At 44.2% G+C, this 12,951-nt stretch overlaps 1 protein-coding gene across 2 annotated transcripts in view; it reads right to left on the bottom strand.

Annotated features, from left to right (window-relative positions):
• Positions 1-660: 660 nt before the first annotated feature.
• galnt2 (UDP-N-acetyl-alpha-D-galactosamine:polypeptide N-acetylgalactosaminyltransferase 2) overlaps positions 661-12,951 on the bottom strand; it is a 94,233-nt gene continuing 81,942 nt past the window's right edge. Inside the window, exons 5-16 of one of the 2 annotated variants that reach the window (XM_014179903.2) lie at positions 12,840-12,907; positions 12,200-12,265; positions 10,824-10,945; positions 8,765-8,852; positions 8,134-8,221; positions 7,011-7,114; positions 6,216-6,342; positions 5,268-5,360; positions 4,969-5,052; positions 4,578-4,722; positions 4,021-4,140; positions 661-3,724 (exon numbers count right to left, since the gene is read on the bottom strand). In XM_014179903.2, the coding sequence (XP_014035378.1) occupies positions 3,569-3,724; positions 4,021-4,140; positions 4,578-4,722; positions 4,969-5,052; positions 5,268-5,360; positions 6,216-6,342; positions 7,011-7,114; positions 8,134-8,221; positions 8,765-8,852; positions 10,824-10,945; positions 12,200-12,265; positions 12,840-12,907 (1,261 nt within the window). In that variant the 3' untranslated portion in view covers positions 661-3,568. The remainder of the gene's footprint in view (positions 3,725-4,020; positions 4,141-4,577; positions 4,723-4,968; positions 5,053-5,267; positions 5,361-6,215; positions 6,343-7,010; positions 7,115-8,133; positions 8,222-8,764; positions 8,853-10,823; positions 10,946-12,199; positions 12,266-12,839; positions 12,908-12,951) is intronic. The other variant, XM_014179904.2, reaches the window with a different exon arrangement.

The following is a 12,951-nucleotide window of genomic DNA, read 5'->3' as shown; positions in this document are numbered from 1 at the left end:
AAAGGTTTACAAAGGCTCCCTTAACATTATACACCTTCTAAATGATACTTTTAGATAGTGACCAACATGGGCATATCGCGCTAGCGCCCCCTGTGGGCTAGGAGTATGGTGCATGTCTAATGTGCTCTACTGTAGGTAGTAGTGGGTGACAGTCTGTTTTAAGGCTGCTGAGTCAAACTAATGTCTGTTACATTACCCTGGGATGTGACGAGCATTACACATCAAGTACAAACCCTTTAGTTCCCACTGGCCATGTACATGCAAGGAGCTGGACCTTAATTCCATACACACAACCATTTGATCTATACTGTAGCTCCCGTTGCATGGAAATCAAAACGTATCCATTAAGTGGCATTATTTTACACACACACGGGAGAGCTAGAGGTGTGTGTGTGTGTGCGCTTATACACACACGACTTAACAAGTATACTGTCCAGAATGGGCAGATTGGAAATCAGACAGTGGATTTCTTTGTTAGAGGCTATTTCTGTTCCATGACAAAACTGGCCTCTTTTCCCCTGAGAATGACTGCATAGCAATGAGAGCAAGGAGGTCAGAAACTGATTTGAATTGTTTAGTTACAGCCATCATTAAAATCCAAGCTTTATTTCTCATTGCATTCCTTGAAGACTCTTAATTAGCAAAGAAAGTCCACACCTCTTTATATAAATGCATTTATTTAAGTTAATCATTTTTCCTCATTCAGTTAAATTTGCCATAACTATAAAACAATGAATTACAAGCGCTGTACAGTAGACCAACTCACTAGTAACTGCTGTTGCTTACAGTATGTGTATATGTACATAGACAAACGTACTGTATATACAAAGATATACACTTAAATGTTACCTCCATGCTGCCTCCCTTGCCACTGATTTGAATCAACCTAATTTTCCTACAGCAAAAAAAATAGAGGAACAAACCGTATTCAATTTCTAGTGATCAATAATTTGGTTTATCATTCAATGCACGTCCCTCACCTAAACTTGAATCACAAATTGTACTGACAATGCAAATCAAATAACTTTGGCACATTGTGCTATGTAAACATTTCATCCAATTAAAATGTGGCTGTAATTCTAAGATTCTTTTTCTCCGTAACTCCTAGTGAACAGCAAACTTCATTTTCACACAAGTCTTACTAAAAAGGCTTTATTCAGTACTTGAACAACCGTTGCCACCATGTAGACAATGTTCACACAAGCAATCCCATTTAGTACTATAGGCCTCTAACCATCTGAACTTTCACATTTGAATTGTTACAATTGACATGATCTCTGAAATTGTTACAATTTCAACAGTGACGTGATGGCAGACCAGCGCTCATTCCATGTGCAACTTGTCATAATCCTAACACCTCTCACATGGGAGGTTACAACACCCAATTCTCATGATCCCATAGTCCTGCTCACTCAGGTCTCACACTCTGAACTGCAGATACTGCAGGTAAAATATGGGATGTTACCTCTATCCCCTGCTCCACATCTCTTACTGTGGGATACCTCATCTCTTTGGCATTTCTGAAATGCAATACCTCCACACAAGTTAGAGATGGGAGCTGTTGCATCTGTTTTGTCGTTGTGATGCTTGTTTCTATACTGATGGTGGTTGGAGTCTCCCTATCTATACGAAAGTTTGACCAGAATGGTGTAGAACAAAGGGATATATGCATATATAATGGGGGCCCACAAAATACAGACAGCAAATATTACTGAATAATTAGTCATTTGCTATTCTAGAATAAATTAATCTATTGAAATTGGGGGCATCCCAACCGAGACAAAAACAATGCCATGTCAATGGATGAATCTTTGCTTTCGTAAGTCGTTATAGGCGCCTTTGGCCATCACATTAGCGGTGGGTTCGGCTGCCCCTCAGAAACGAACAGTAACGTTTAAAGTACCACATAAATCACAAGCTAATGTATTAACCCAATCAGAATACACCCGAAGCAGATGCGAGCTAAAATGCACAACAATGAAATAAGAACATCTTATTGCTTTTCTCCCTTGAGTCCAGTTAACTATAGCCGAATGACCTGCCCTCCTTCAAGAAACCTGTTCACTAGCGCACAAAAACACATTCCCCTTTACAGTATGATGGATATCAAAAAAGGCAAAGACATCATTCACAAAGCATGCGTGCAATGTCGAGACAAACAAAAGGACAGGAAAAAAAAAGACGCTCAAGTATTGGTACAACATGCAACACAAGGCCCTCCCATGTAAATGCTGTCTTTGTCGCTTACCTCAGATGAAGTGTACTTTTCTAAAATGGCAAATCACAAATAGTGACAATAAGGACTCCAATGTATACATACACTGTGTGTGAGAACATTTCAAGAACACTTGTAGAACGGAAAATGATGGTTCCAACATTACCCTGTAATAAACTCTTCACCATTACTAATTTGTATGAGGTTGTTACCATGGTAACACCAACACTGAAAAGGGAGAAGAAAAAAAAAGAAAATCGATACAGTAAGTAGATACGTTTTTACTCACAAGAGCACAGTCAAGCAACGAGAATAAAGAATTATCAGTTAAATTTACTGTGTAACTTAGTTGATTATTCTACAGTATAATTGAACAAAAAAATTATTAAATGTCTGTTACAAATAAATCAAACTTGGACACTGTACTGCTTTTGCAAAGAAAAAAAAAATACATGAATGAAATATATATATATATATATAAAAAAAAAAAAGTTTTCCATTCAATTGTGATGGACAAATGGGAAAAATAATGAGTCGTAGCAGCAAGTGCTACAATCTGATGACCCAGCAGCGATACATCCACACCCTTGACAACTCTTGGCCCCATAGTATCCATGAGAGACCCGCGAAGAGCACCCTTCTGATCAGACGACGCACCTTTTTACAACACGTGTGACGGGAGCAGGAAGAAAATTCTGTATAATTGTAGAAGAAAAAAAATGATTTTGTTCTCTCCATCTCTTTACTGTTCACTGTCAGAACAGCCCACCAATCAGAAGATAAGTGTTTCAGTGAATGAAAGGAACAGTGCGTAGAGTCCTTTCCCTTCTACCAGCAGGACTTAAGGGGCCAAACCAACAAACCATACCAAAACCATCAGCTTTCTTCCTGGGCCGTCTCGGTCTAGTCAGGGAACCTCTATGGAATACGTCTTTTACATTCAACAAAGATAGATTACTTGAGAGAGAAAAAGGACAACAAAATAAGTCACATCCATTTCAGAAACGCAGTGAACTTCAGTGGAAAGAGACATTTTAAAAGAACACGTAAAAAAAGAAGAAAAACATCCAGAAAGTTAATTCCATTTCACCTGCATTAAGAAAAATAACATTCACTTTCCAAAGAGCAGGACTAAAGATGAAACACTGAGGTATATAGTTGAATGGAAAGCGTCATCATCCCACTTGGTCTGTAGTTTCATATCCTTCCCTCTGTGTGTTGTGGCCCCTCCGGGGGCCTCCGTCTGTCCGTCCATCTGTCCGTAGTTGTTGCTGGGTGGCTCTAGTCTATGTGGCTCCGGGGAGGAGAGCAGGAGGTGGTGGTGGAGGAGGTGGTGGTGGGGACACTCTCTCTCTAGAGTTGGAGGTTGAGAGTGAACTTCCACTGCTGGTTGAGGTTGGGGCTGCACACCTCCACTGTCAGCCCCCCAGTGCGTGCACTGTGGCTGTCCAGGCACAGGTTGCTACCCACGTGCCGCAATTTAGAGTTGCTCTCAATCTGCTCCCATTTCTGGAGACAGGAAGGATAGGTGGGGACATGGGGGAAACAAGGGTGACAAATCAGTCACAGGTTTGTATGTACTGTGAGTACTATAATCACTAATGGTTTCAATTGACAGTGAGTTTATGGTGAATTATCTATAGTGCATATCCAAAGGGATCATCCCAATCCATCATAATCCACATTCCATGGCAAAACCAAATGAATGTTCTATTACCATGCTAACTGCCGGACTGCGGTTAGTCACTTTCCTTTACTACTAGTGCCTTTTGATCGATCTGATCCGTGGTGCTCAGCTCGCTCACCTGTCTGCTGTCATTTTCCCTGCAGCCCTGCAGCTTGATTTGTGAACCTGCGGTGCGGTCTACCACCGTCAGACAAAGGTCCATGTGCTTTACTGACTTGTCCTTGGTCAGCGCCCATTCCTGTGGACAAAGAGTGGGACACAGTGAATTTGCTACATTGGCACAGTTTAGGTACTCCTGAATTATTATACAGATCCATTTTTAAAGTGTTTGTCTTTATCAAGTGTGAATATGTGATGTGTACATGTATGTTGAAAATCACACATATTTACACCAACAGTGGCTTGACTCCCAGAATCCCCTCCTCCAGCTTTAGTATATGATCAACATGTTGTGGTAAGTGGGACATCAACATGGATTTCATCAGTATGAATCGGAGACACCCAATCAAAGCATTAGTTGACTGTCCAGTACAGTACCTGACCAACTCTTTGACATGTGCACTGGGACCCTCTGAAAAGCTGCGGCAGTGTTTTATTTATAAAGTAAACCCACCTCATTGTGTGTTACCCAGCCCAGTGCACAGCTTGGTTATGTGTAATGGATCTGAGCAGTACCTGAGCCCTGAATGATACCTGATTTCCCCCAGCGTTGTGGCATTCGTAGACCCCCACCACTCCGTCTGCAAAGTGTCCCAGCGTGTCTAAGCAGTTACCTCCCTGCTGCAGAGCGCCGAAGGCAATGTCCTGATGGTCAGGGACCCTGAAGGGCCAGACACACAGCACAAGTCAAGGGGATGTCAAATCACAAGATGTGGGTATATGCCACCCACCGCAGTCTTTCCCCTAGTTTAATTTGTAAGTGGAAAGCAGCAAAGGCCCCCAAACTATGTCCTGCCTATATAATGGTAGGGGAAACAGTCAACAGTTATGTCTTTCCATTCAACTTTGTCCGTTTTCAAAGCAATATATTGCTGGTCCACTGTGGTGGTGTGGTCTCTCTACTTACCGCAGCTCAGGGTACACGTTCTCCAGGTACCACTTGAATGGCTGGCAGCCCAGCCTCTTCTTCATTTCCATTCTGCTCTGAATGCTGCCAGACACACAGAGAGGAAACCCATGACTCATCTAATTACCAGCCATCTCAGAGAGACAGACAGCCGCAGCATGACATCTGGAGGCAACTGAGATCACTACTATAACCTTCTGGAGGTGTCAGAAAAAGGGAAATGTTGATATTCTATACAAGCTCAGCAGGGCAGTCTGCGACTCCATCATGGGAAGAACGGTGTCTGAAAGGACACTTACTTGCCATAGGGCACGTTTCGGGCCGAGGGCACAGCGGCGTAGTAGAAGTTCTTAAACTCGTCCATCCACACCTCTGCTGCTCGCCTCGTGTTCCTGTGGACGGACAGACACCATGTTAGAATACTTATAAAAATGTGGCCTTCCTGGTCCTTCCAGTCCTTGAAATAGTCACTGATTTGACCATTTCATGGTACAGTAGCCTAAAAGCTATAGGCAATGTTATTGGACCTATTCATTTGATCATATCTGTTATTTCTTCAATGAAGGATGCCTGTCAAAATAATTTGAACGGGGCAAGAGAAAGTGATGAGGCGGTTCAAGCTTCAGAAAACACAGGAGGAGAGTGACAGTCCTCAACTATTTTGAGATAAGAGCACACGTCCTAAGACTTGGCAATCTGTGGGGTTTCCAGTGCTGCGTGACAGACTGGCAGTGAAGGAACGTTCACTCACTCTCGTCGCATTGATGAATCACCCTGATGTGATGCATACTTGAACAGTGTTGACACTGCAGGGATGAAGCCAAGATGAGAGCAGAGCTGAGGCTTCTGCTCTGACTGCGCCTCTATTTTAATGACTGCAGCTCAGCTAGACTTGAACAGTGGTATTATTATGTGAATTTCAGAGGAATGAAACAGGCCCTCTACGGGCTACAACCGCAAGTTATGTCATTTGATTGGCTAGCAAGTATTCACTCCGCCTCCTCAGCTTGAATTTCATTGGATCTTTGAGAACGGTGAAAATAAGGGTAAAGTTAGTGGTATAACTCAATTACCAGTTGTTAGCCTGTACAGTGGGTATTCTCTATGGCTCAAATGTCAAAACCCTAATGTACCGGGACTCTGGTTGGTATATGACAGTATGTAGAATAGGTTTTTACACATATTGGACCGAAGAGGGCAGGCTTTAGCCAAGTCTAAATCACATCACAGGGACAATCAATAGTCACCTAGCAAACACGGTGCCACTGCCCCCAGGAAAGGTATATGGGTGCTGCTTCCTGAAGACATGTCCCACTCGACTGCAGGGAATGATCTCTAGACTGCCGCCACACTGCCACACGCGGAAAGAGATCTCTGCAATGTCCAAACACAAAACACACATTAATATAACGGTTTATGGCAAGGTTTTAGAGTTACATTTCATTATGCTATAACTTCCCACGGTTGGTACCTTCAATGTCAATATTTGGTATTAGGATCCCCATTAGCTGTTGCAAAAGCAGCAGCTACTCTTCCTGGGGTCCACACAAAACATGAAACATGACATTATACAGAACATTAATAGACAAGAACAGAACTACATACATTTGCTTTTTAAAGGCACACAGCCTACATGTCAATACATACACAAACTATCTAGGTCAAATAGGGGAGAGGCGTTGTGCCGCGAGGTGTTGCTTTATCTGTTTAAAAAAAAACTTGGTTTACTGTTTATTTGAGCAATAGGAGATAGATCAGAGTTCCATGCAATAAAGGCTCTATATAATACTGTACACATTCTTGAATTTGTTCTGGATTTGGGGACTGTGAAAAGACCCCTGGTGGCATGTCTGGAGGGGTAAGTGTTTGTTTCTTCTAAAAAGAAGAAGTGATGCAGTCTGTCTCTCCTCAACTCTTGGTTGACATATGGACATCGTAAACCAATCCAACAAAAGGTAGAGTGGGGCACACTCCCTCTCCCATTCCCTAGGCACACAATGTCAAACAAGCTCAAGCGTTCCTAGTGTTCTGTGTCCTATTACCTAGATTCTCTCCGCCCCACACATCCATCATCATGTCGTACTTCCCCAGCAACTCAAAGTAGTCCTTGTCCATGACAAAGAGTCCGCCGGCAATCATGGGAGTCCTGAGAAAGAGGTAGGACCGAAAGTACAGTTCGTCAGGGTCATGAGACAAAACAGTGAGACAGACTAAGCAAAGTCAAGCAAAGTTCAGCTCTCCTACAGTCCTGTCATCAGCATGTGATGCACAGAGCCTGGCCCTGTAACCTGGCAGCAGCAGGGGCTGTGGTGTCCTGTCCTCTGGCTGTCTGGAGGGAATAATACACCACTTCTCCTCAGAGGCCATTTTGTTTTCAAAAGGAAGAAAAACATAATGAGCATCTTGAACTAGTCTGCTGTTGTTCTCTTAAATGAACTTTTGGGAAATCCATGGCTCCAGTGGAAGATTTCAGACTAAACAAATTATGAAAAATGATTTGTCACCCTTTAGGTTAATGGGTTAATTACCATCACCTAGTGAAGAGGAACAAAATGCATTTTAGGAAATGAAGGGCCAAATTCAAATTCTAGCCTTTGGATATCGATTAAATGCTGCCCTCTGTTGGTAAACCATGGTTCGCTGAGAGAATGCATCTAACATTGGGTTACTTAGTAAAACAATAATTTCTATGAGCTCATATTGATTGAACAAATCAACATTTTTGCCCTCTCTTCTGATCTACAAGTGATAGAATTGCAGGAAAATAGGTCAATGTACTAAATCTATCCTTTAACGGCAATATCCCCATCAAATCTCTTCTCCCTTATTACCATACACAGTTTAAGACAAAGCTGGATAAGATGATACGAACATCTTCAATCACCTCTGCCTTTGTTTACTGCACTCGCCGATGTCGTACGGCACCGTAGATGTCAGGGAGAAAACAGGACATAGAGACTTAGAGGCTCAAAGACTCTGGGTCTTTTTGAGGAGCATTGGCCCGTATTCCCCAGAGTGCTCAGATCTGACGCTGCACACTGATACTGACATCTAATGCTGCCTGCCTCAGCATCTCCTCCAGCGGGCCCAGATGCGTAGCTATGAATTATTAGTAGAGGTGAGGCTGGCAGGAAAGGGCAGCAGAAAGAACAGAAGGTGGCTTACTTGATTGGAGCAGTGGGGTTTCCTTGACGCGCCCTCCTCTGCTCCAGGGTCATATAGTCCCACTTGAAGACCAGGTTCCAATCAAATCCTAGAGGTGGAAAAACACACACACACCAGGTACAGATTAGGTTTCAAGTAATTTCAAGTGAATAAGAGTTGAGTCATTTTGACAACAGGAAAAAGCCGTGTTGGTTGTCAGATGTGATTGTATTCCTACTAAAACTTATATCACACACAATGCCTATCTGATAGATCACATATCTGTGGCATTGCCTCTATTTTCTTATGGCTGTACATAACACTTCTCATAAGCCATATAGAATACAAAAGCCATTGGAATGCACAACGACACCGTGCTAATGTTACCTGCCTATATCCCTGGACGAATCAATCAAATAGTTTCCATTCCAAAGGGCAATCCCATTTTCAAGATTTTTCATGTACTTATTCGATTCTTTGTTTTCACACACATGCGCACGCATAGCCAGCCAGCCACACACCAAAAAACCTAAACATCTTTGGCAGAAGGTGACATTGGGCACCGAGTGGAAAACTGCAATGTGATTTTCCTAAAGGCCAGCCTGCCCTAGAGAGGAAAGGAAAGCTGCTGGCGTAGATGAGTGGGATTTACCTCCTTTGAGATCGGCCGAGGCGCCTACGTACTGGAAGTTGTCCATGTTGATGACGTCGATGATGGGGGAAACAACTCGCGTTTTGTCCTGTGGGAGAAGTAAAGAGAGATTAAGATGGGACACAAAGATCCAGAGTGTTCCGCTAGATTATTTTCCAGGCGGGCCACAAAGACTCCCGACATCCAGGCCCCTCTGCCACCAAAACTGTTCATTTAAACCAAAAGAAGCCAAAAAGTATTTTATGGGTGGGCATGAGGTAGGTGGTCTCTCAAGTCAAACCAATTGAGAGACTGTCCACTGGATCTGAATTCAGCATTACTGAAGGACTGAAATATTCAGTTAAACCACTGCATAATTTCAAACCAGGCACTGGATAAAAGCTATAACAAAGTTAGTCCAAAACAGATCTACGGCGAGTCAAACATTTGCCCAAATTTGTACTTAAGCTCATATATTTAACGCAGCCAGAACACAAATAGATTTCCAAGAGGGAAGTGGATGATTTGCTGAGAGTGACATAATCAGATGGATTGAATCATTTCAGAACTATTCCAAGTCTTTAGTTGGAACAACAGAGAACTACAGCAGTGACAGTGTTCCATGGAAGATTGGTCCAACCAACGGTGAGTTAGAGCTCATTAAATCATATTACTTAGTTTTTCCTAAACTGTGTTCAGACCCGACAGCAGTAAACAAGTGTTGAAGCCAAGTGTATGCAGCAAAAAAAATTATGGAAAACTCAGAGGGGTTGAAAGGCTGTGTTGTTCTGTGTGTGTGTGTGTGTGTGTGTGTGTGTGTGTGTGTGTGTGTGTGTGTGTCTTTGAACTGTCCTTGCTGGGCAGGTTCCCAACAGGATGCACGTCCTGGTGCAATGCACTTGTTTGCTAGCGGAAGGTGCGGCAGCTCCTCCCCACAACTGAGTGACACGTACAGTAGGTAATACTCTTAAAGCTTGTCGATATTGCATTCTTTAGCAACTCTAGTCATGTTTACCCTACCTGGCTGAACCCCAAACTGTCCCTCTGTCTGTGTATCCATTTAAGAACCTTCAGTGTGTTTAACGTTACCTGTGCTCGTCTCAGCCCCTCTGAATCACCAATGTCTGTCAGTGTGTTTATCCATCAGTCTGTCTGTCTGGCTGCCCCCCTGCCTGTCCATCTGCCATTGTGTCCGTCTGTCTGTCCGTCCGTCATTGTGTCCGTCCGTCCGTCCGTCCGTCATTGTGTCCGTCCGTCCGTCATTGTGTCCGTCCGTCCGTCCGTCCGTCATTGTGTCCGTCCGTCCGTCCGTCCGTCCGTCCGTCCGTCCGTCATTGTGTCCGTCCGTCCGTCCGTCCGTCCGTCCGTCATTGTGTCCGTCCGTCCGTCATTGTGTCCGTCCGTCCGTCCGTCCGTCATTGTGTCCGTCCGTCATTGTGTCCGTCATTGTGTCCGTCATTGTGTCCGTCCGTCCGTCCGTCATTGTGTCCGTCCGTCCGTCCGTCCGTCCGTCATTGTGTCCGTCCGTCCGTCCGTCCGTCATTGTGTCCGTCCGTCCGGCCGGCCGTCATTGTGTCCGTCCGTCCGTCCGGCCGTCATTGTGTCCGTCCGTCCGGCCGTCATTGTGTCCGTCCGTCCGGCCGTCATTGTGTCCGTCCGTCCGGCCGTCATTGTGTCCGTCCGTCCGGCCGTCATTGTGTCCGTCCGGCCGTCATTGTGTCCGTCCGGCCGTCATTGTGTCCGTCCGTCATTGTGTCCGTCCGTCATTGTGTCCGTCCGTCATTGTGTCCGTCCATCCGCCTGCCTGCCTGCCAGTGTCTGCATGTCTGTCTTCCTGCCTGTCTGAGAAATCTCCAGGTGCGCTCTCCTCTCTCTGCCAACACAACAACTCAACAACTCAACAGATCAGCGCAGTGAGCAGCAGATAAAATGCTAATAACAGGATAACGGTAAGTGTCTGAGCTCAGGCCATAGTCAGTGGTGGCTGCAGCTTCAATACAATGCTGAACATTATGTGGTCCGGTGTGTGTGCACTAAATGTCAGGTGTGTGTGTGTTCTGTGACTGTGGGACACACTGACCTCAGCCACTCTCTCCAGCAGCGGTTCCAGCCAGTGTTCGTTACACTCGCAATGGCTGTCCAGGAAGGTGAGAACACTGGCAGTGGCTGCGTCGGCCCCCCTCACCCGAGATCTCATCAGACCTGTGGAGGTGTCAACAACATGATGTAATCTACAAATACACAATGGGCTACTCATGTGTGTGCAAGGCTCTAACTTCTTTATCTAAGTATACTTATTGCCCAGCACCGGTTCGCTGAAGTTTGGGATGTGCATATCACCAAAATATGGTTAAATGATTAAAGTGAAAAGTGCTAGCTACAATGAGTGTACAAAACATTAGGAACATCCGCTCTTTCCATGACATAGACTGACCAGGTGAATGCTATGATCCCTTATTGATGTCACTTGTTTAATGCAGTGTAGATGAAGGGGGCGGAGAATGATTTTGAAGCCTAGAGACAATTGAGACATGGATTGTGTATGTGTGCCATTCAGAGGGTTAATGGACAAGACAAAAGATTGCCTTTGAACGGGGTATGGTAGTAGATGCCAGGCGCACCAGTTTGTGTCAAGAACTGCAACACTGCTGGGTTTTTCACGCTCAACAGTTTCCTGTGTGTATCAAGAATGGTCCACCACCCAGAGGACATCCAGACAACTTGACACAACTGTGGGAAGCATTGGAGTCTACATGGGCCAGCATCCCTGTGGAATGCTGTAGACACCTTGTAGAGTCCATGCTCTGACGAATTGAGGCTGTTCTGAGGGCAAAAGATGGAGTGGAACTCAATATTAGGAAGGTGTTCTTAATGTTTTGTACACTCAGTGTATTTAATTAGTACGTTTTAATGGACTTCTGAAGTCATCTAGTATCTTTGCAGAAGTGCTAGCTCATATTAACTTTCTTTGATCCCGGGTTCGATAATCAAATTCATGCTTAATTGGTTGAAGGGGGCAGTGTGTGATTGTGGAGTTGTAAATGAGGTAATCAGTTTTGCAGAGATAGCGATAATGAACAGAGGACTGCAGCCAGGTATTTTTGGCCCAATGTTCTTTCTATTGGAAAGCACACAAAGCACTTTTCAAAAATATACTCTGCTTGTTACAAACTTTTCATTGTTCTGCAGTGTATATTTTCTCCCCATTGGCCCCTATAAACCTGTTCAGTGCTTTTCATGAGAATTGCCCTAACAATCAGGACTCTGTTTTAAACTCCAAATCCTTTCCTAGCCCAAATAATCTTTCTCTGCTTTTACAACTGGCAAATCACTGATTAGGGAACATGCAGCGTTGGACAAGGTCAATAAAAATGGCCATCAAATAATATGATGAATGAAGCCTGACCACTCATTTCCAACTAACAGTTTTATTGGTGTTCCCATTTGTCCACTCACCTTCTCGTCGATCATTTCGAAGAACCCGGATCTTCTCAATTTTCCCCAACAAGGCTCCATCCTCAGCTGAACCACGAGACAACAAACGGTTATTAAAATAAACCATCTATATACATATATACACATGTCAAATAAACATTTATATAGGCCTTATAATGGGTTTATGAAGACTTTATTCAGCCTTTATTCACTTCTGTTTCATATAAAGTGGGACCAAAGGTTTACGCAGTGGCCCTCCAGGGCCCAGACACTGACGGACAACAACTCTAGAACGACTCAAATATCAAAGTTGCTTCAATCTATCTCAAAACGCTTTAATGTACAAGAGACCTCGATGAAAACTATGGAGGGAAATAATAAAACATATCATAGGCGTGATGTCTGTTAAAGTGTCTGGAGTGCACAGCCATCAAAGCCCAAGCAAGAGGCATATGCCCTTAGGATTGGGGGTCACCCAGAGTTGACAGGGAGGGAGGCTCGACAATGGTTCAGGACAGGGGTTTTAGTTTACAGACTGGGTGGTGGGGGAGAGAAGGGCCTGGAACCTCTAAACCAGTGCCAGTACTGATCCAGAGTAACAGAGCAAAAGAGGGAGAGAGTTAAGACTAACCTTAAGACTACTCATCAAACAGAAACTCACGGTTGTCGCTGTAATCGTCCACCAGGATAATCTCCTTGACAAGGTGTGGGGGACTCTTCTTAAGAACACTGGAGGGGGAGGGAGGGAGGGCAGAGGAGAGGAGAGGGTTAGA

The sequence above is a fragment of the Salmo salar genome, chromosome ssa28 (assembly GCF_905237065.1).
Source record: "Salmo salar chromosome ssa28, Ssal_v3.1, whole genome shotgun sequence".
NCBI lineage: Eukaryota > Metazoa > Chordata > Actinopteri > Salmoniformes > Salmonidae > Salmo > Salmo salar.
Note: the sequence above shows the minus strand (reverse complement) of the source record. Positions and strands in the feature narration are given on the sequence as shown.